Here is a 24,065-nt window from a genome sequence, read left to right on the forward strand (position 1 = left end):
ACACTGCATTTTCCCACTTCAATGAATAATAAAAACCATAAAAACAAAACAGTGAAGTTAGCCCATTTTTTTTTTTTTTTTTTTTTTTTATGTGAAAGATGATGTTACGCCGCAACAATCGTGAGAGAATCATGATCTATCTTCTAAGCACAAAAATTGCAATTCTCATTTTAGCCAGAATCGTGCAGCTCTGTACCGTGCAACATAAAAAGTGCAAAGACCACCATAGAGTAATTTTCTAGCAAAAAACAAATGATGATTTTTACATGTAGTAGAGAAGTGTCAGAATTGGCCTGGGTGGCAAGGGGTTAATTACCATGAGTAATATACAAATAATTATTATAAGCCCTGTGATCCTATCAGTCTGCTGTAGTGTGTCAGCTTGTATTTATATTGGCCGCTCTGAATGTAGCTTCTGACAGGCTGTGCAAGCAGGCCCCTATCTCCGGAACCATAAATGATAGCCGTCCCATATTTTAACCAGTTGTGGGGTAGCTCTTCCCATAACTACCACCAAATGTGGGGTTTCTGTGACCTCTGGTCATCGAGCTACAACCCCCCAAATTCGATCTTAGAAAAAAAAATTCTTGGCAAATGGGCCTATCTTGAGAAAGGGGCCTGGAGCTGCAGCTCCATCAGCCCCATTGTTAATCCGGCCCTGCCCAACACCCCAAAAGCATCAAAGGCAGCAACAAAACTTGATACAGTAGAAGTAAATATTCTAAACAAGTACCCAAGTACCCCAATCCCAGCTTCTTAAACTTCTAGAGTTTGTTTTTTCAGGATTTGGGAAAATGTAAAGCCTCATACACACGATCGGACTTCATACAAACTTTTCCATGGATTTTTGTTCAGAGGGCGTTGGCCGTGAACTCCGTTGATCCCCGCTGAGCCGGCAGATGAATGGTCTGTCTCTGCACACTGTGCAGAGGCAGAACAGTCAGATCTCCACTCTCCCCTATAGGGGATCGGATAAAAACGAACCGTCTGTTCGTGATCAAATTCGATCCGCCAGACGGATGCAAAATACGGTTTGCATCCGTCACATTTTAGCGGAGAGGATCGATCGCGGCTGATCGGGTGTCAGCGGACATGTCACCGCTGACATCCGACGCTCCATAGTGGTATATGGAGCACCTGTTCAGATTCGCCTGAAAAAACTGACAGGCGGATCTGAATGTTCCACATGTATGAAAGGGGCCTAAAGGTAAACAACAATGGTTTACAAAAGTCTGTGAAACCACAGGAATATATTCACAAGTAACCAAGTCTAAAATGTACAAGTATCATTCAAGAATTGAAATGTGGTAATTTACCAATAGAGCTTGAGTAGAAATTAATATTATCTGAATCATCATTTATCTTTGATCTATAGAAGGACATCCATTTATTTGCATTATCACGAAATATACCTGACATTAATTTGCACTGTATTTTTAGTTAATAAATATATATTTTTAGGCATATCATTTGTGTCACTTGTCTTCAAAATAGCACGGATAAACAAACTTGAATTTCTTGTTGATATTTATGAAAATAGGCAAATCTCCCAAAACCAATATTTGCATAATTTAATAGATACAATACCATTTTATTATTTCAGTATAAACATTCTGACAAAACTATGAAACATGATTTTTTTTTTTTTGTTCGTTTAGCAAAAAATAAAAACCCCCGTGGTGATTAAATACCACCAAAATAAAGCTCTATTTGTGTGAAAAAAATTATAAAAATGTTATATGGGTACAGCGTTGCATGACCGTGCAATTGTCATTCAAAGTGCATCAGTGCTGAAAGCTGAAAATTGGCCTGGGCAGGAGGGGGGTTTAAGTGTCCAGTAAGGAAGTGGTTAAAGTAAGGTTATGTTTATTGATATACAACTGTTAATAAAAAGACACGCTCTCTTCCCCACAGAAACGGCATTCTATTTTTTATCCAGACTGATGTGTAAGAACTGTGTTTAAACATATTACAAGACATGTCCAGGGTGTTATATGTAAAATGTTGCAAATCAAAATAAGATATATAATATATAGTAATAATATTAGAATAGATTAGAACAAACAAAAAGGCTAAACTTGTCCTTGGTAAATCCTAATTTAAACCTGCTCAAAGCAACACGAAGAGCTGTTGTCATATAAACAATTAAACATAGCAATTATCAGCATTTCTATAACAATGCTATTACCTGATATGCTGTTTTAAGTGGCAGGATTTCTTATAGGCACGTTGACAATAGTAACACTTGTATGGTCGATCAACTTCATGTGTGTAACTATTAATAAAATAGCTTTGAAAAAACTGACTGTTCCGAGGGATTGGCTGAATAAGACCTTTAAAAGAAAAAAACACATTTTAGTATGGCAATATTTAATAGTACCTAAAGAAATGCAAAAATAAAATATAGTCTATACCTAGACTATTTGCAGATCTTGCATCAAGCACTTGTGTGATGTCCCACCCACACTGTTTTAGGCAGGACATTTGGGGTGTGCTTGCAGGCTGATACACAATGTGGGCAGTAATCTGCTCACTTTCAGAGCATGGGATTTGCATACCATAGGGGCCAGAGTTAGGGACTCCCCGCAGCAGCAAATTGTCAATGTCAATTAAATCAACTGGTACCTGGAAGTGCCTAGAATGCTTGTGAAAGGAACATTTTAGCTTTAAAAACGGACAGAAGTACATTATTAGAATTCACTACAGGAACACATAAACTAAGATAGTACAGGATGGAGTATCAGCTCTCAGGTGGACAGCTAATAATAGGGTAGAGCACAGGTGTCAAATACAAGGCCGTGGGCCGAATCCGGCCCTCCAGGCAATTTCATGTGGCCTTCGCACCTCTCCTGCAACTGCAGGAGAGCTCCAGCCCTCCTCTGGTCCTACTCCAGACCCTTACTTTCTGCTTTCAAGCAATGCATCCAGCTTCTTCCCAGCAGCAGCATAAGGAAAGGGGGTGCACTGTAATGTAAGGGAGAGTGGGGGACTCAACTTCTTATGGTGGAGTGGCTCTTGACATCTAATGTAAAGGGGAGGGGATGCATTGGACATCTAATCTTACAGATACGATGGCCCCTTTTGAAGGCAATCATAATGCTGATGCGGCCCACAATGAAATTTACACCCCTGGGGTAGAGTATCAGCTCTAATGCACAGGGCTAGCAGGGCTGGGGAAGATAAAGTTAATTGTCATATAATCCAATTCAAAACAACTGTCAGTGCAGAAAATCCCTCTTTCCAAACTTTCTTCTGTATTTTTCCACAATTTGGAATATGCCATGTCTTTAATATTAATAATTCCTATTGATAGCACACATAAGCCTCAATTCACAAAAGCAATAAACTTGCAGTTTGGTTATTACAGTATTGTCCCACTTATTGTAAACTGAACATTCTGAAAATTATTTTGAGAAAATACAAATTGATACATATAAAATAACTAATGCTGCTTTGTGAATCTGCCTTCTATTCTGCTAATGAGTCTTCTTGTACATTAGGTGTGTATCGGGTGCCCACGCTTTTCCCACGGCCTTGTCAAGCTGGCTGCTACCGAGTACACAGGCTCTCCTGATCGTCAGAGAGCCTGTCAATCCCTGCGGAGAATTTCTCCCCCCTTCTCTTCACTGACACCAGTCAGTGTGGCACTTGCACAGGCATTGGCCACTCTCTGCTCCCTCCTCTGTATTACTCCTATTGGCTGGAGGAGAGGGAGCCAATCAAGAAGCAGCCAAGTACAGGAGTCAGCCTAGGTTCACACTGCTGCGAATTCAAAATCGCGGTAAAATGCGCGATTTTACCGCGATTTCGCGGCTGCGATTTTGCCGCGATTTCGGCCGCAATTTAATGTAAATCGCGGCCCGAAATCGCAAAAAGTAGTACAGGAACTACTTTTTGAAATCACAGATGCGGCGTCGCACTGATTAGGACAGTGCCATTGCCGACAATTGCCGCCGATTTGAGATGCGATTTGACATGTCAAATCGCATCTCAAATCGTTCCAAATCGTACCCAGTGTGAACCAGGGCTCAATGAGAGAAACTAACAATCCACAGGAGCAGCTGCAAAGGATCCTGGGATGTGTGGTCTTCATCTAAAACGACCCCATAGCCTTGTATAGAGGAAGGAACTACAGAGCCCAGCATTCTCTGGAAGTAAAGATGGAATGACTGTCATGTTTGCCTGAGGGAATTCAGATACCAGGAGGCAAGAGAAGAGACTGGACCCAGGGGAGAGGTCATCCACAGCCGGTCGAGAAATAGAGCTTGAGAGAGGGGTATCCCAGGTGCATATCCCGGCGCACCTGCACCAACGGAGTGAAGCTTTCCAGTGTGATATGACCAGTCGGGTCACCAGAAAGCCTGCTTTTTCCAGGACGATCGTTTGGGCCTTAACTGCAGGATTGGAGGGCACCTGCCCATCTGCACAAAACAAAGACACTGCACACAGACAGTTACCTCACTTTTGCCTACACTTACTAGAACCTTGGTGTCGTTAATGGCCTGTTAAGTGGTCACAGTGGCCGCCTTGTCACTCAGATACTGTCAGCATACCACAGATACACTTTGCTAAGCAAGAGTTTAAGTGCACTAACTAAAGTGGATAGTCAAAGATCCAATGCCTAATCTTTCTTCCAAGGGACTGGAGTTACTGGCGCCATGCAGGCATGCATACACATGTTCAGGGATCTGTATATGTAGTGGGTGGGCGGGATATTTTACCTTGGGAGCTAGCCAATTCATTTAATGTTGATTTGGGTAGTGTGTTTGCACTTGGGCCTGTGGTGTCAGGGGACAGAAGAGAGAGGCCTGACATAAGAGGGTCATTCCTCTGCTCTCCTCCTGCCTGGGCTCATGGAGCCAATTTATGTAGAGGTAACCAATCTGATATAGACCCCTTTCACACTGGGGCACTTTTCATGCATTTTTGCGCCAAAAATAGCTCCTGTAAAGCGCCTCGACAGCTTTTGTGGGTGCTTTTAACCCTTTATTCTGCCTCTAGCAGGGGTTAAAAGTGCCCCTACTCGCGGCTGAAAAGCACCGCTATAACAGCGGTAAAGCACCGCTAAAACTAGCAGTGCTTTACCGCTAATGCCCCCCGCCCCAGTGTGAAAGTAGCCATAGGGTTAAGTGTTTGCCTCTGATCTTGGGGTTATTCTCAGGTTTTAAAATCCCGTGAAAGCAGCCCAAATACAGTATTGAGCTATGTTGCTCTTGGCCTTAGTTATTACTGTTCAGTTGATTCAGGGCACAGGGCTATTGGAATTGTTGGAAAACAAAAAATACACAAATACAAAACACATAGGCTGAACTAGATGGACCTACTAAAAAAAACTACAACATTTGTTGAGTAATAAGGTAAAGGTCTCCGGTGATATATTTTGAAAAAAGTTACATAATGCAATACAAAGAAAATTGCCGCTCACAAAATTGCACACCTTCCCTAATATTATCGCTTACCCAAATCTGTGATTAGTATAGGCTCCTGCAATGGAATTTCTGCCACGGGGACATTGTTCTTCCCAGTACGCACTTTACCAGGCTTGCGCTGTTGATGTAATCTCCTTAGCTCACACTGTTTAAAATGTGAAGCTATGTGAGTTTTTCTGTGTCCTGAAGTACGGAATTTCTTTTCACAATGTGGACAAGCAAAAGGCCTAACCCCTGGAAGAAAAAACACAAAAATACATTAAATTTATTATTTCGAATGAGTGGGATTTGGGGATTAATCTTTCTGTCATTTGCAGCCATATGGTAATGGACTGCATCGTTATGTGCTGTAATACGTTATATGATGTTCTATTTTAAAATGTACTTTCCTCTTCTGCACAATGCCCAAAGCAAAGGAAAAGGTGCTTGTTCATCTGTGACATTTTTAGAGATGAAAGCAATTACATTTTTGTATGTTTTTGAACTTTCTCATTAACATATTTTCATATCACAAAACATTGCAAAAAACGGCAGAATTTATGTTACTTTCCCCAGTTAATCAAAATTTTATTTAACTACAATTGTATCATTCACAAAGAACACATTCAGAGTTAACGTTAATAACTAAATACAAACCGAATGAGTCCTGCAGCAACCCGTTTTGCTGTGCATTCTCACCTATGTGTTCACTGCATCTTTGAAAGATCATCTTCGACAAACTGGAAAAGGATCACATAGAACAACAAGGTAATAGGATTTTTTCATCATACTTACCTGTAAAATCCTTTGAGTACATCATGGGACAGAGTCAGGCTAATATTCATTACCTGCTGGGTTATACTCCCATCTCCAGGACACTGGGAGACCAAAGGTCTTTAGACAGGAAGTGATCCCCTATATAACCCCTCCCATACAGAAAGCACTTCAGTTTTGTAGCAAGCACTGAATCCTCAATAAAGAGGGGAGGGATCTCTGTGTCCTATGATGTACTTTTTTACAGTTAAGTATGACGAAAAAAATCCCATTTTCTTTTTCATGCATCATGGGACACAGAGTCAGGCTAATATTAATAACCTGCTGGGACATCCCAGAGCAATAGCCTTGAGGGGACGGAGACACCATGCCAAACAATAGCTATCAGGACTTATACGGCAGCCCGCAGTACACTGCGGCCGAAAGCCGAATCGTCGGCTGCTCAAACATCCACTTGATAACATTTTGTGAACGTATGCACTGAAGACCAGGTAGCAGCCTTACAAATCTGAGCCACAGATACCCGATGGCGAAAAGCCCTGGTAGAATGAGCTCTCGCCCTAAAGAGAGGAGCTTTATGTTTCAGACCGTAGGCCTGAATGATCAATTGAAGGATCCAATAGGTAATGGAAGCCATGGAAGCTGCCTGCCCTTTCTTGGGTCCTTTTGGTAAAAAAATAAAAAAGTCTGATCCTCTGAGCTCAGCAGATCTAGACAAAAAAAACCTTGACTGCCCGGACAACATGAAAAGAATGCAGTCGTCTCTCTTCTATCGAACGAGGCTAAGAGAAAAGAGAAGGCAAAATAGTGTCCTGATTTAAATGAAAGGCTGACACGACCTTTGGCAAAAAGGATGGAACAGGTCATAACATTTCTGTACATCCAGGAGAACTTGGATGTTCCTGGAGGAGCAGGGGGCCAGTGCTTCATTTCTGATCAGGTCACCAGTAAGTTCAGATCTCTCCTACTAAATTGTCTTTTGCATCTCTTCTATACCCACGTATATATATATATATATATATATATATATATATATATATTATATATATATTTTTTTATACCAGTGACATCCGACCAGTGGCTACTGTTGCAAGGTATACTGCTGTTGGCAACACTGGCACCTACAGCGATACCCCATTACACATTCCCAATTCAGCTTACCCATCTTTCTATTATTATTATTATTGTTAGTATTTTGTTTACCTTTTACCTTTACCACTGTTAATTCGATTAGTATAAGGCGTCTGGGACCACCCACTTAGGTGGGAGGAGTTGGTGATGACCCCTGGGAGGTCCTCTGCGGTCTGCAATTGTGTATGGACTTTCATGAGTGCTCATATGTATAAAAGAGCCTGTGGAAGGGTCTGCACTGCTGGACTCTGATTAAGAGGTCTCTGTAGCCTCGAAACGCGTCAGCCGGCAGTGACACACCTTCATTCCCCCCATTTGGAGTGTGGTTCGAGGGGTATCTACTACAGGGTTGTCGACAAGCCCACTATGTTGCTTCTTTTGTGAGTAGTTTTTATTACATTTTTAATTCATTAAATTGTCTACGGTAATACACTAGGCTGGTGCGCCTTTTTTCTTCTCTTTCCTCCTTTCAGGTCGTAACACGACCCTGTCGTGGTGAAGGATTAAGTACAGTTCCCTGCATGAGAGGGCCGCCAACTCTGAGACCCTTCTAGCTGAGGTGATGGCCATCAGAAAGGCTAGCTTGCGTGACAGCAAGTCGAATGGAATTTCCTTAATAGGTTCAAATGTTTGCTTCTGTATAACAGACAGCACCAAGTTTAAGTCCCAAGGACACATAGGTGACCTAATGGGCGAGAAGCAAACGAGTTGCCCCCTGCATGGGCCGAAACTTGGCCTCTGATTGTACTCTGTAAAAGAGAGAATTCTCCCAATCACATGTCCATGGATGCCATTTTTTGGCTTCACACCAAGCAATACAAGACTCCCAGGCCTTATGATAGATCTTCCTAGAAACAGCTTTTCTAGCATTCACTAGAGTAGACACCACTAGTCCAGAGATGCCACAATCTCTGGGAATCAGGGCCTTCGGGGCCAGGCTGGTGCCACCAGAATGACAGGAACCCCTCTCTCTGAATCCTGTGCAACAAATGTGGAAGGAGAGGGAACGGAGGGAAAGCATAAACCAGGGAGTACTGGCTTTATTGAACTATCAGAGCATCTGCTCTAATTGCCAGAGGATCTCTTGTTTGGGACACAAACTGCTGTAGTTTGTTGTTGAACCTGGATGCCAGTAGGTCAACCTCTGGCCATACCCAACGTTGGCAAATTTCCCAGAAAACCTCTGGGTGTAGGGAACATTCCCCCAGGCAGATCTGCTAGCGGCAGGGATAATCTGCCTTTCAGTTCTCTACTTCAGGGATATGGACTGCCGATAGAATCGGCACATGTCCCTCTGCCCAGGCTAGTATGTAGTTCACATCCTTCAAAGCTGAACGACTCCTGGTACCGCCTTGGTGGTTTATATAGGCCATTGCAGTGGCATTGTCGGACTGAACCCTGATAGGGTAGTCCTGAAACTCCACCGTCCAGGACCATAGGGCCAGACGTACTGCCCGTAATTTCAGGAAGTTGATGGGCAGGATCTGTTCTGTTCTTGACCATTTTCCCTGAGCTGTGAGCCCTTCTAGAATCGCTCCCCAGCCTGAGAGACTGGCATCTGTAGTCAGTACTCTCCAAGTTACCGGGAGAAAGGATCAACCTTTTCGCAGGTTCTGATCCGGCAACCACCAGTTAAGGCTTAAGCGTGCCCGAGGTGATAAGCACATTGGCTAGTCCAGGGCTTGTTCTCTTTTGTTCCAAGCCAACAAGATGTCTTGTTTTAAAGGCCTGGAATGCAACTGGGCATAGGGCACTACCTCGAAGGAGGATACCATCCTCCCTAGAAGACTCGTATAGAGCCAAATGGAGGGTTGTCTGGTGCCCCTTATACGACGCACCTGATTCTTCAGGGCACGCTTGTCAACTGCACTGTAAACCCGCATAGGGCATTTGGGGGAGCTCATTAAACACTCATCAACCGCACCTATGAACACACATTAACACTATAAATGCTTTCGATAAGCGTCAGTATTTTGGGGAAATGTGTACAAGCATTAAAGCAGTAGTAAACACAGCTTGGTCACTTGCATCTATAGGTCAGCTTTTAATAAAGTTGACCTGTAGGTACAAATAAATATCTACTAAATGTGCACCATTGTAAAATTAGCTGGCTGAACGTAAAAAAACAAAAAAAATACAGGTGCATAAACATACTCCTCAATTGCAAGTACAGTCCCCACATGTAGTTGCTATATATGTTTCCCCCTTTGAGTCTAGAAGAGCAACTCCACTTTTGTTGAGAAACCCCTCTGGGTGATCAATGTACATTGCAAGGATTTTAACAAACTCTGTTGCAGATGCTTACTTTTTCTTATTCTGAAAAAAATAGCGGTTTGTTTCCACGTTCAGCGTGAACATGTATGGGAGTGGTTTTATAATTATCAATCAGCTGCTGCACCTGCAAGGCACTAATGAGCAAAGTGGCCCATTAGATGTGTGCTCCATTTTGGAGTATCTCACCAAAAAATAAAAATAAATTTGCAGGGGATGCAGAACTGACTTAAGCCTCGAACACACGATCTGATTTTCCGCCAACAAAGCGTCAGACTTTTGTCCGAAAGGCGTTGGCCATGAACTTGTCTTGCATACAAATGACAAAGAATTGTCAGCCAACAAACATGTACGAAGCGATGTACTATGTAAAATTTTAGCTCTTGAGCGCCACCTTTTGCTAATGTCGTGTTTGGTGAGCATTGATTCCGAGCATGCATGTTTGTACTTTGGACCTTTGTCTGACGGACTTGTGTAGAAACGATAGGAAAATCTGACAAAAGACCGTTGTCTATGGAAAATTTATAAGCTTGCCATTTAACATTTGTCGGTGGAAAGTCTGACAACAATTGTCTGATGAGGGTGCAAACGGTCGGATTTTAGGCCAACAGTCTCATCACACAATTCCTGTCTGAAAATCCAATTCGTGTGTATGAGGCTTTAGAGTATAACTCAGGGTTTGACAAATTTGCTTGGAATCTAGGAGCCAGCTAAAAAAGTTAGGAGCCAGAGAACGCACCCCGTCCCGTCGAGCTTGCGCGCAGAAGCGAACACATACGTGAGCAGTGCCCGCATATGTAAACGGTGTTCAAACCACACATGTGAGGTATCGCCGCGATTGGTAGAGCGAGAGCAATAATTCTAGCCCTAGACATCCTATGTAACTCAAAACATGCAACCTGTAGATTTTTTTAAACATCGCCTATGAAGATTTTAAAGGGTAAAAGTTTGTCGGCATTCCAACGAGCAGACGCAATTTTGAAGCGTGACATGTTGGGTTTGAATTTACTCGGCGTAACATTATCTTTCATAATATTAAAAAAAATGGGGATAACTTTACTGTTGTCTTATTTTTTAATTAAAAAAAGTGTAATTTTTTCCCATAAAAAGTGCGCTTGTAAGACCGCTGCGCAAATACGGCGTGACAGAAAGTATTGCAACGATCGCCATTTTATTCTCTAGGATGTTAGGATAAAAAATATATATAATGTTTGGGGGTTCTAATTAGAGGGAAGAAGATGGCAGTGAAAATAGTGAAAAATGACATTAGAATTGCTGTTTAACCACTTGAGATCCGCGCTATGGTCGAAAGACGTCCACAGCGCGGCTCTCAAGTGCCGGGTGGAGGTCCCTGGACGTCCTGTTGTTGTTGTTCCCTGTGTGCGCCACTGGGGGCGCGCAGCGGGGAAACAACGTGCCCGGCGCATCGTTCGGGAGCCGATGCGAGTGCCTGGCCGCCGCGATGTCCGCCAGACACCCGCGATCGTCGGTGACATAGCAGGACGTGGATCTCTGTGTGTAAACACAGAGCTCCACGTGCTGTCAGGGAGAGAGGAGACCGATCTGTGTCCCTTTACATAGGGACACAGCAACGGTCACCTCCCCCAATCAGTCCCCTCCCCCCACACAGTAAGAACACAATGAGGGAATACATTTAACCCCTTCCTCACCCCCATAGTGTTAACCCCTTCACTGCCAGTCACATTTATACAGTAATTAGTGCATTTTTATAGCACTGATTGCTGTATAAATGTGAATGGTCCCAAAATTATGTCAAAAGTGTCCGATACGTCCGCCGCAATATCGCAGGCCTGACAAAAAAAAAAAATCGCAAATCGCCGCCATTACAAGTAAAAAAAAAATCATAAATCTATCCCCCATTTTGTAGGCGCTATAACTTTTGCGCAAACCAGTCGCTTATTGCGATTTTTTTTACAAAAATACGTCAAAAAATACGTATCGGCCTTAACTGAGAAAATTTTTAACCTCCCTTGCTCTATCGAAAATGAAAATAAATAAATATTGCCTATAGTTCCACTTTAAGTCTTAGTACAGACTTCTGGGAAATCAGTGAGCCATTTTAAGGCCAATAACTAGAAGATAAGCCAGCCTAGTGAGGACAAGCTAAATTAACAAGTCAGTTCCCATAAACTGCAATGGTATTTGTTGTATAACGTTTGCCCATGTTAGGCTCTTTGTTTGCCCCCCTAGACCGGGGGGGTGTTTGTCCCATCTCTAATTTTGTAGCATGCTGGTCGATGTGCTTAATTTTGCACATGGGTGTGGCTTATTTTGTGCTAACTGCATTTGGGTTGGTCTAGGCATGCTCAGGGACTGTTTTTTTTGTGCTGTTTGTGTGTGAACAGCACTTGGATGTTTCTGGGCATGCTCAGAGAGCGTGTTTTTTGGGTTAGTAATTTAAGGACATCCTTAACAGGTGTACCCACTTTGAAGTTTAGTCTCTACACTGAGTGAACTTGCATTGTGTGTGTTTCATGGACTGTGCATGCGTTTTCAATTGCCTCATTAGCACACAAACCTATGTGTGTGTGTGGTTGGCAAGCTAGTACATTTGAGTGTCCTTATCGAGTTTGTAACACATGTAGCTTCTCTTTGTATTTTGTTGATGTCTTTGTTAAAGTTGTGTTTTCAAGCAAGTCCAAGATACCTAATAATTTGGGGTGTACACAGCAAAATGCTAGCGTGCAATTTACCTAATGGTGAAACTATTTAGATTGACCTGTGTGTCCCCAAGGAAAGATATTGGTAGGGTTTTACCCTCACTTCCTGTTTGACTATGTGACAGGAAGTGAATAAATTTGAAGTGGCAACATTTGGGAGGTATCTTCACCCTATCAGCTGTGTGCAGACATTCTCAAAAACTGACAAGACTTCTAATCCCTCTGCGCTCTATCCATAAGCAAAAATAAGAAAGGACTTCATTTAGTTTAACTTTGCAAAGACACATTCCTAAGTTCAACTGTGATGCATGTCAATGGCCCATTTAGACCTTGTTTAATAGAAAACACCAGTTGCCTTTCACTAGAAACATTTGTTAGTCCAGTCCTGAAAATCTGTATCTGCTTTACCATTTTTTCTTTCCAATAAAAATTGGGTTCCTGCAGCTAGATGCACGACCTCCGTATATGTGGCGCATATCTGGTTCCCGGAAGCGGTGGTCAGCACACAGCAATGACATCACGCCCCTACAGGAAGTTGCTTGTACATCTGCTAATTTCTTCCCACCACCATGCCCCGCTCACGGTTCTCTGAGGAAAAGATGATCCTTATTTGCAAATTACTAAATTTTATTTTATTTTTTTAACATGGAGTGGTGTTTGTGTGGGTCACTAAACACACATTCATATATATTAGGGCCATACAAAACGTACTACAAAGAGTGGAAGAATAAGAAGCCCTCTTGGATGATCATAAAAATGCGATTTTGGAGTTACAGGAGAGGGTAGAATCGGAATGGGTAGAAATGAGGAATATCCGGTATAAGTTAGGCCCCGTACACACGACCAAACATGTATGCTGAAACTGGTCCGCGGGCCAGTTTCAGCATACATGTTCGGTCGTGTGTAGGCGCGAGCGGGCCGAATTCCAGCAAACATTTGCCCGCCGGGCCTTTTCCCAGCAGGCAAATATTCCTGGACGTGTTTTAAAACCGTCCGCTGGAATCCTGCCCGCTCGGACATGTATGGTCGTCTGTACAGACCAACCGTACATGTCCGAGCGCACGCCGTCCCTCGCATGCGTCGAATGACTTCGCCGCATGCGTGGAAGCCTTTAAATGGCAGGCCCGCCCACGTCTCCGCGTCATCGTCGCGGCGACGACGCGGACACGCCCCGCGTATAGTTTACGCGCGGACTTCTGTACGATGGTTAGTACAACCATCGTACAGAAGCCCTCTGGCAGGCATGTACGGTGAAAACGGTCCGACGGACCGGTTTCATCGTACATGTTTGCTCGTGTGTACCGGGCCTTAGAAGATCAAGAGAACCGTAATAGACATAACAACTTGAGGATACGCGGACTTCCGGAGTCAGTCGGGAACAGTAGCTTAGAAACAACAATATGTGAATTGTTCAATAAAACATTGAAGGGAGAAGTAATAACCCCTATGTCATTTGAAAGAGTGCATAGAGTACAAAGAATAACTACACAATCAACAGAAACAGGGAGAGATGTGATAGCGAGGTTTTCAAACTGTAAAACTAAACAGCAAGTTACACAGGGGTTGAGGAGCTCTGCACCAATTGAATATATGGGAGTTGAGATCCTGGTCTTTACAGATTTAGCACAAGAGACTCTGGCTCACAGGAGGGCGTTGAAGCCCTTGTTAAAACAACTACAGGAAAAAAAGATTGTTTATGGATGGGGTTTCCCAGCCTGTCTGACAGCAAAGAATCAGGGGGTCTCGGCCACCCTGCGATTTCCAGAGGATCTGAAGGGTTTCTGTAACAAATTAGATGTGCCAATGCCACAAATAGAAAATTGGGGAAAAAAGCCATCAGAATGGAAGAAATTAAAAGATAAGCCGTGGAAAATTGGAGTTAGTACTCACCGGTAACTCCTTTTCCTGTAGTCTTCCAGGACAGCCCTTGAGATGGAGTCCCTCCCATCGACACACGATGTCAGTCCTCCTATCTATTGAGTCCTTCAAATGACCCATGTCCTCGAAGGCCAGATCCGACTGCTTAGATACCTTAGACAGGGTGTCAGGTCACCCGTAGCCAGGTGACAAGTGCACCCCGTAGGGGTCAGGGATGCACCACAGGGTGGTGAATCCTATGGCCGACTGCTGCTAGCAGAGACGAAGCGTGAACCTAAGATCACCCAGGGCGCGGAGTCTAAGACCCAGTTTTGTATTCACCAGAGCCCTTGATGGTAGGGATGGTCTTGGCCGCAACTGGGTCCAGGTCGCATCCCCGAGATTCCTCAAGTCACACTCCGCAGGGAGAAGGGGGAAGCAGTCAGCAGGACAAACAGTGGTGATGGACAGGCCGAGGTCGGGGCAACAGGCAGACAAGGATAACCGTGGAACATGCAAATAGTCAGGGGCACAGGCAGACAAGGAAGTCGGGGACAAGCCAAAACGGTACACGGAAGATGATCGTAGCACTCTGCAAACAGGAACTAGCGATTACACTGCAGACAGGAACTAAGCATAGGAACACTGTTGAACAGCACTGCAGACCTGTAGAGCAAAGGTTAATATAGGCTTCCTGGGATGGACTAGGGTGGAGCCATACAGGAAGAGGAAGTGATAAGAAGGGAGACCAGAACAGGATCTGCCTCTAATGAACACATGGAGATCAGGTAAGCAGACAGACTTGATGCATATTCATGACAGTACCCTCCCTCTTAAGGCCCCTCCCCCTCCCCAGCCTGGAGCCAGGGCTAAAGGGGAATCCCAGAAGAAACCTCCTCGACAAATGGGGCGCAAAGATCTCAGATGCAGAAATCCAAGACGCCTCTTCAGGACCAAATCCTCTCCAAAGCACAAGGTACTGAAGAATGCCTCTGCAGAGACGAGAATCCAGAACTTGAGTATCCTCATTGACCAGAACCGAAGTAGGGACAGGAGGAGAGGATTTATTGAGGACCAAAGGCCTTTTAGGAATAAGTAAGGGCATGAGAGGGTCAACAGCAATCCGAGGAGGATCAAGCAGACCCTTAAAGATGAACTGGGGATTAAGCACAGGACCATCAGACTGGGCAGAGGTCAGAGGAACCCTGAAGTCAGGTTGGTTAGAAGGTGACAGGGCACAGGAGTCAAGCTGGATAGAAGGGAAACCAGCAGAATGCAGAGAGCCCTGAAAACAAGGTAGACAACCCCATTTGGCCGAATGAGGCAATCTATCCAAAGGATGGATTGAGCCCCTTAGACAGGTTGCAGGAGGGCCTGAACAAGAAAAGGTAGGAGGCTCACTGGGCATGGGCTGACCTGGCATAGCTGAAGCAGAGGCCGATTGAATAGCATAGTCAGGTGTAGTGATTACCCGAATCGCATCACAAGGCGTAGTGGCTGCAGAACTCGCAGACAAGTTAGCCTGGCTGTGCGTTTTAGGGACAGTCAACGGTAAACTGGAGTGAATGATCGGCTCAGGTTCACAGACGGGCTCCTCATCCAGAGTGCTACATTGGCTAGAAAGTGCATCAGCCTGACTATTGCAGGACACATTCCGGACACCACTACATGTGGTAGGACGAGCAAAAGATTCTGTAATGGTGGCAACAGGAAGTTTCTCTTTTGGGGCAACCTTGGGTAGGCAAGACGTGGAACAGGAGGGACCCCAAGCCAGGATCTGTCCGGCAGTCCAGTCAATGTGAGGAGAATGGAGTCTTAACCAAGGAAGACCCAGAACGATAGGAGCTGAGGTCTTAGGTAGAACAAGGAAGGATATCCACTCCTGGTGAAGTGTGCCTACTGACATCTTAACAGGGACTGTCTGGAAGCGAATAGGACCCCCCGGGAGAACAGTGCCATCAATCGCCGAGACCACCAATGGTGTGGTGAGGGGCAAAAGGGTAAGTCTCATGGACGATGCGATTTCCCAGTCTATGAAATTGCCAGCGGCTCCGGAATCCAGATATGCCGAGACCGAATGAGAAGAAGCACCAAAATGAAGATACACAGGAAGAAAAAGACGAGAAGGTGAAGGAGATATTTCTGGATCCAATACTCCACCTTCCAGATGTATTGAACCCGAGCGTTTCTCGGGGCGAAGAGGGCAAGTGTCACGAAAATGACTTTTGCCCCCACAGTATAGACACAGGCCTAGAGTTCTGCGCCTGGCACGTTCCTCAGGGGATAGCCTGGTCCGACCCAGCTGCATGGGTTCCTCAGTTGGCAAGGGATGCTCCACGGGTCGAAGAGAGGGGAGCTCAGGCTGACTAAGGGCCAAGGGATGTTGGCGTCGCTTTTCTAGGGTCCTTTCCTGAAAGCGAATATCGATCTGATTACACAAGGAGATCACTCCGTCCAGATCAGTGGGGATGGTTCTTCCTGCTAGTTCATCCTTCACTCTATCAGATAGGCCATGCAAAAAGGTTGCGACTAAGGCCTCATTGTTCCAACTCAGTTCAGCTGAGTGGATACGGAACTGAAGAGAATATTGTCCCACTGAACGGGATTCTTGGCGGAGACGTAAAAGGGCGCTGGCTGCTGAAGAGACACGAGCCGGTTCTTCAAAGATATTCCGAAAAAGTTTCAAGAAAACAGGCAGGCTAGAAACCACTGGATCATTCAATTCCCACAGAGGGGCAGCCCAGGCTAAGGCTTCCCCGGAGAGGAGAGAAATGATATAGGCTATCTTGGCCCGATCAGACAAGAAGTACTGGAGCAGGAGCTCAAAATGAATAGTGCATTGGCTAAGGAATCCCCTGCAGGATTTGGAGTCTCCAGAAAAACGGATTGGAGGTGATAACTTCAGTGAATGCGACTCTGTGACTGGTGCAACAGGTGCAGCTGCTGGTTGTACTTGGGGTTGCGGATTCGGGGTTCCCAGCGAGGTCTGAAGCTGATCAAAGCGGGAAGCCAGATCCTGAAGGAAACGCATCACCTGATCCTGATTAGCTTCATGCGTCTCAAGTCTGCGAACAATGCACTGTAATGGATCATCTGCGGGGAGCGGCATGTCGGCCGGATTCGGGGCTGTTCAAACTGTCAGGTCACCCGTAGCCAGGTATCAAGTGCACCCCGTAGGGGTCAGGGATGCACCACAGGGTGGTGAATCCTATGGCCGACTGCTGCTAGCAGAGACGAAGCGTGAACCTAAGATCACCCAGGGCACAGAGTCTAAGACCCAGTTTTGTATTCACCAGAGCCCTTGATGGTAGGGATGGTCTTGGCCGCAACTTGGTCCAGGTCGCATCCCCGAGATTCCTCAAGTCACACTCCGCAGGGAGAAGGGGGAAGCAGCCAGCAGGACAAACAGTGGTGATGGACAGGCCGAGGTCGGGGCAACAGGCAGACAAGGATAACCGTGGAACATGCAAATAGTCAGGGGCACAGGCAGACAAGGAAGTCGGGGACAAGCCAAAACGGTACACGGAAGATGATCGTAGCACTCTGCAAACAGGAACTAGCGATTACACTGCAGACAGGAACTAAGCATAGGAACACTGTTGAACAGCACTGCAGACCTGTAGAGCAAAGGTTAATATAGGCTTCCTGGGATGGACTAGGGTGGAGCCATACAGGAAGAGGAAGTGATAAGAAGGGAGACCAGAACAGGATCTGCCTCTAATGAACACATGGAGATCAGGTAGGCAGACAGACTTGATGCATATTCATGACACAGGGGGGCATCAAGCTTAGGAACTTTGTTCCAGACTGCCTCTGGGTTCTCGTCAAATGGAAACCTTCTTTTGAGGGAATTTGGGAAAAAAGTATTTTTATCTGGCTCCGCCCACTCTTTGCGGACCAGATCAGAGAGGACCTCATGAATAGGAAACACTCTGGCTTTTTTCTTTCCCAGGGCAGCATACATAGTGTCATGCCTAGATAACTGAGACTCCTCTTCTTTAATCTCTAGTGTGTCATAGATGGCACCTAGCAATTCATCTACCTCTTCGATAAATAATTTGTATTTTGACACTCTGTTAGCTGCGACCTGATTCTCCTCCCGGTCTGAATCCGAAGCAGAGGATTCAGGTCTAACTAACTCGGGGCTATGCTCCCTTTCTTTACGGGGCTCCCCGGAGCTAGGCATTGTGGGACTTGGAGAAAGGGAAACTGTAGTAGCACTACTAGTGGTAGCAGCCATGTTAACATTGGAAATTAAATCTCTAAGGGATTTAAAGGTGGAAGACATTTCCTCTTTAAAGGATCCTAAAAACTTTACTAAGGGAGAGTCTGCCTCAGATTTTAACAATTTAGCAATACATTGTTTGCACAAAGTTTTATCATAAGTTGAGGATAACTTGCTACCACAACTTGGACATTTTATGCGGCTAGACTTGTCTTCCCTTGAGGATTGCTTAGCCTGAAAGACAAGAAGGAAAAGACTCAGCTCCCTTTCCCTTACTGAGGGGTACACCCGGGCTGCTACCATCACCAAGTCCCCTGGTATGTGACCCCCCATGGAGCGACAACCAAGCCACCACACTTAGTGGGTTGTAAGGCTGAGCACACGCCCGGCAGCCTACCTGGGTAATGCTGGTGCCTGCGTCCTCCGGAGTAAACAGGGGATTAACCTCCATGTTCGCCCCTTCCTCCGATCCCGCCGCTCGTCCTGTATTGCTGGAGGCAGGCCAGGATATGCAGGTCCAGCTTGGGCTTTCCTTTTCCCCCATGCGCAGTCAGGAGATCCGGAACCAGAAGTCTCGGCGCACAGCTATGACGCGATTCCGCCGGAAATGACCCAAGGGCGTCTCCGGCCCCCAGCTGAACTGAGAATTAATTTTGAATCCACTGCTCCAGGGGGAACCGCGTCATTCTGCCACAGACCTACGTCGGCACCGGGAAGGGGAGAGAAAATGGGCCTGCTCCTGTAAGCTGAACGGTACCCGTGCCCACACGCCACAAAAAAGGTGAGACTTCACAGGGCGCAACAGATCAGACCCGGTCCCCTGTGCGCCCTCCATTTCCCTGCAGGAAGCCCCTGAGAGATGAAGTCCAGTATGTTCCTTTGGCAACATGTTCCTCCGACGGAGGAAACACAAAAGACTGGCCAGAGACCTGAGGGACCGCCTTTTGAACTGCTGGCAATGTGTTTCCTGTGTCGATGGGAGGGACTCCATCTCAAGGGCTGTCCTGGAAGACGACTAGGGAAAAAAGTTTAGAACATTGAGCAGTAGTAGGTAAATTAATAAATAGGGTCTATGGGCAGTGGGGGGAGGGCGGGTAAGAGAAGAGATGTTCGCTCGGGGAGGGAACGGTGGAGGTTGGCGATGCCCCTCCGATCTACCGGGATCATCTCTGTAGCGGGGATGAGGTTCGGGCGATCGGGAGGTCATATAAGGCCCCCCAGAAGTTGCCCCATCCGGTTGGGCGCTGTATATCTAGGCGGCAGCCGGATGGGCCATAACATTGATATTCAATGTAGGGTGGGAGGGGTGGGGGGAAGTTCATGGGGTGTGTTATGTTGTTTAGTTGTGTCATTTTGTTTTGTATTGGTTGTATGGGTCGATCCTGGAAAAATACAAGAATTGGTCCTGGTACCTAGGGCAATAAAGAGTCAGCAATACAAGTCACAATTAATTAAGGAATGCCTCCTTTAAGGATAGTTACCTACAACGTTAGAGGTCTAAATAGCCCGGGAAAACGTCATCAAATATTGTGGGAACTGAAAGGTTTGGCAGCAAATTTTTTTTGCAAGAGACCCACTTTAAAGCGGGGGTTCCGCGGGTTTTCTTTTTTTTTTTTTTGGGTGCTTCTGCCGCGCTTACCTTGTTCAAATAAGCACTCGTGTCTCCCAGTCTTTCAGCCCGCTGCATTGCATTTCTCCCGAAAACGATATGTTTTAAAATCCCGAGATGGACGTTTCCATCTTTACTGTGGGCACTGTGAGGCCCAGCAGCTTGTCCTTCCGGGATACGGTGAAAGAAATGGAGAATTCTCGTCGCCGCCCACGTCACATGACCCGCTTGCTGAGTCACGTGACCCGCGAGATATCGCGGGATTACAGCACAGCGCGTCTCCTGGGATTCTCATAACTCATTCCCAGGAGACAGCGCTGGTCGGGGGAAATTGTGATACACGCCCACTCCCGCGGGGAAAAGTGATTGACAGGACCCAACATGCTGCATTACAAAGGTAAGGATCGCGATTAAAAAAAAAAAAAAAAACGGATCAGTTATTGTCGATGGCTGGTGGTTTAATACAGCCATAGTCAAAATTCAGGGTGAACCACCGCTTTAAGTATTCATCTAGGGTGGGCCTGAACTCTATAGGTTTTCCAGTATGGATTCACGGGTACTCCTCCAACAAGAGATCAAAGGGGGTAGCGGTGGGCTTTGATAGGAATACCCCATTTACTTTAAAAGCAATAGAATCAGACCCCGAAGGAAGGTTCTTATTTGTAAAGGGACATTTGTACAATAAAGAATATACACTAGTGAATATTTATTGTCCTAATGTCCACCCTAGCCTGTTTTTTTAAAAATGTAGTGAATAAACTGGAACACTTTAGAGAAGGAAAAGTGATTATGGCAGGAGAATTGAATTTTGTCTTCGACCTGAGTCTGGATACACAGCCTGTTTCTCTCCAGTCGGAGGGAAAACATTTGAGGTCTGTCAAACAAAAATTACATCACCAACATCTTGTGGATGCATGGAGAGCCCTGTACCCAAGGGGGAGGGACTTTACATACTACTCCCAGGTACATTCCTCATATTCAAGGATTGATTATGTGTTCCTAGACCATCAGCTCTTGGAAGGTTTAATAAAGGCAGAAGTGAAATCGATCACCCTCCCGGATCATGCACCGGTTGTGGTCAGCGTGGAACTTAAAGATATACCGGATAGGCAGAGATCCTGGAGGTTGGACGAATCACTTATATGATCAGGCCATAGTGGAAGATTTGGAAGGGGAATTGTCTCTCTTCTTTATAGAGAACAACATAGAGAATATTGTACCAACTGTCTTGTGGGAAGCCCATAAGGTATTTATGAGGGGGAGATTGATTGCAGAAGGGGCTAGGAGGTAAAAAATCTGGACATCCCAAAAACAATCATTAAAGGAAATTCAGGAGTTGGAACAGACACACAAAGGAGTAAACGACAAGGAAGTTATGGCGGAGTTGATGGGAAAGCGGGAAGCTTTAAGAGATATGCTGGAGCAAGATACTAAACTAATTTTCATAGGAAGGGCTAAAAAGCAGTATAGATTCGGCAACAAATCGGAGAGATTGTTGGCAGGGCAGATAAAATCGAGAAGGAACCCAAATTACATAGCAAAGAAAAAAAATAAAGCAGGAGAGATGAAACATTCCACTAGGGATATTAATAAAATCTATACGGAGTACTATCAATCACTATATAGAGTAAAGGACCCCGGGGATATACAAGATAGAAAAAGATAATATAAGAGGATATCTGAAGCGAATAAAACTACCGGAAATAGCAGAGGAGGATTCAAGGGGCTAGATAAATAAATCTCTAGAGAAGAAATAGAGCAGGCTATTAAAGATAGCAAGGCAGGGAAAAGTCCCGGCCCTGATGGTTATACATCTTTATATTTTAAGAAATTCATTGGAATTTTGTCTCCTTATTATCATTTATATATGAATTCAATAGGGGAAGGACTCAAGATACGAGGAGAAGCCCTAGGCGCTTAAATACCCCTTTTAGCAAAAGAAGGAAAAGAGCCCTCAACGTGCTCTAGCTTTAGGCCAATATCCTTAATCAATGAGGATATGAAAATTTATGCGAGGATACTGGCCGAGAGACTAAAGCTCTATATGCCAGAACTCATAGGAGAAGATAAAGCTGGCTTTGTTCCCGGTAGAGAAACTAGAGATAACATCCTAAAAACAGTCCTCCTGATACATGAAGCAAAGAAAAGTAAAAGACCAGCCCTGTTCCTGTCGATAGACACCGAGAAGGCCTTCGAAGGCCTTCGACAGGCTGGACTGGGATTTTATGTTGGACTCTATATAAATTTAGTATAGGACCCGTATGATTAAATGGATAGAGGCTTTATATTCTATTCCTACGGCCCAAATTCTAGTCAACGGGACCCTTTCGGAAAGCTTTAGGCTCTTTAATGGAACTCGTCAGGGTTGCCCACTTTCCCCTTTGCTCTTTGTGTTATCACTGGAACCTTTCTTAACATCCATAAGGGCAAACCAGGAAATTAAAGGTATAGAGGTAGGGGGTCAAGAATATAAAATATCTGCTTTTGCGGATGACATTATGGTGTATATAACAAACCCTATGCAAACCCTCCCAAAAATTATGGAAGAACTGGGAAAATATGGGCAGGTATCAAACTTAAAGATAAATATGGAAAAAACAGAAATATTGAACATTTTGGTCCCAACAAGTGAGAGTAGAGACCTCCGAAAATTATATTCTTTCTGATGCAAACAAAAAGGTCTAAAATATTTGGGAGTACTTCTGTGAAGATCAACTGTAGACTTATATCAAGATAATTACATGCCTTTGCTGAATAAAATTTAAAATGAATTGAAAAGATATCCTGCCCATAGACTGTCATGGTTTGGCAGGATAAGCGTGATCAAAATGATGATCCTTTCAAAAGCTCTGTACATATTTCAAAGTTTGCCGATAAATATTCCCAGGGCATTCTTTAAAACATTGAGATCAGTAGTACAGAAATTTGGGTGGAATAACAAAAGTAACCGCATCGCCTTTCGGACATTAACTAGATCAAAAGAGAAGGGAGGGGTATACCTCCCGGACCTTGAAAAATAACATGAGGCAGCAATCGTGCGGAGGGTCATGGACTGGGCAAATCTATGTGTAAAAGTGGTACTACAGCGCTACTACCAAATAATTCAAGGAAAAAAAATAAACAACAAATAAATAAATAATACAGCTGCAAACACAGAAGGTGTACAAAACCAAAAGTGAAAATGAAGAAAAATAGGTGCTGTGCTAATATTAACTTGTTCTAAATCATACAATAGTGCATATGAGATCCCCAAATAAATCAAATAAAAGGGGCATCAAAGGTGCAAATAAACATTAAACACAATGAATATAGTTGAAGGAATATGATGGTGAAGTGCTAGTGCCAAAAAATAAAACAATCCCGTTTAGGATCAGCATAAAACTTCCATGGAAAAAACACACTTGACAATCACTATGGAAAAAGACAAACCAATCCTGTGATAAGGAATCCTGTAGCAGACAGTTCAATGTATGGAAACTTCACCCCCTAGGTTTCCTTTTCCTTCAGGACAATACCGCTCATAAAGGGAGAAAAAGAAACCAAATATGGTGCAAATAACGTTTTGAGAAAGATAAAATGAATACTGCAATACAGCGTGAGGAGATCGCAAAGCACTGAGCAGCGTTTGACTCTACAGCTGAGCCTGTTTGATCTAAAGCAGTGGTCTCAAAGTACCGGCCCGCGGGCCATTTGCGGCCCGCGGACCAGTTATAAATGGCCCGCAGGCAGGGGCGCCATCTGGTGGTGAGCCGTTGGTATTACAAGTTATTACCACCAGATGTGAGCTGGCGCCATCTGGTGGTGGCCGTTGGTATTACAAGTTAAGCATTACAAGTTAAACAGCAATTCTAATGTAATTTTACACTATTTTCACTGCCATATTCTTCCCTCTAATTAGAACCTCCAAACATTATATATATATATTTTTTATCCTAACACCCTAGAGAATAAAATAGCGATCGTTGCAATACTTTCTGTTACGCCGTATTTGCGCAGCGGTCTTACAAGCGCACTTTTTTGGGAAAAATTACACTTTTTTTAATTAAAAAATAAGACAACAGTAAAGTTATCCCCATTTTTTTTAATATTATGAAAGATAATGTTACGCC

General features: G+C 44.6%; 1 protein-coding gene across 3 annotated transcripts in view; it reads right to left on the minus strand.

Annotated features, from left to right (window-relative positions):
* ZNF236 (zinc finger protein 236) overlaps positions 1 to 24,065 on the minus strand; it is a 274,436-nt gene that overhangs the window by 151,426 nt on the left and 98,945 nt on the right. For all 3 annotated transcript variants that reach the window (XM_040353869.1, XM_040353871.1, XM_040353870.1), the window contains 2 exons: positions 5,460 to 5,663; positions 2,189 to 2,333 (listed from right to left, as the gene is read on the minus strand). In XM_040353869.1, the coding sequence (XP_040209803.1) occupies positions 2,189 to 2,333; positions 5,460 to 5,663 (349 nt within the window). The remainder of the gene's footprint in view (positions 1 to 2,188; positions 2,334 to 5,459; positions 5,664 to 24,065) is intronic.

This window comes from Rana temporaria, chromosome 5 (genome assembly GCF_905171775.1).
Source record: "Rana temporaria chromosome 5, aRanTem1.1, whole genome shotgun sequence".
NCBI classification, from domain to species: Eukaryota; Metazoa; Chordata; class Amphibia; order Anura; family Ranidae; genus Rana; species Rana temporaria.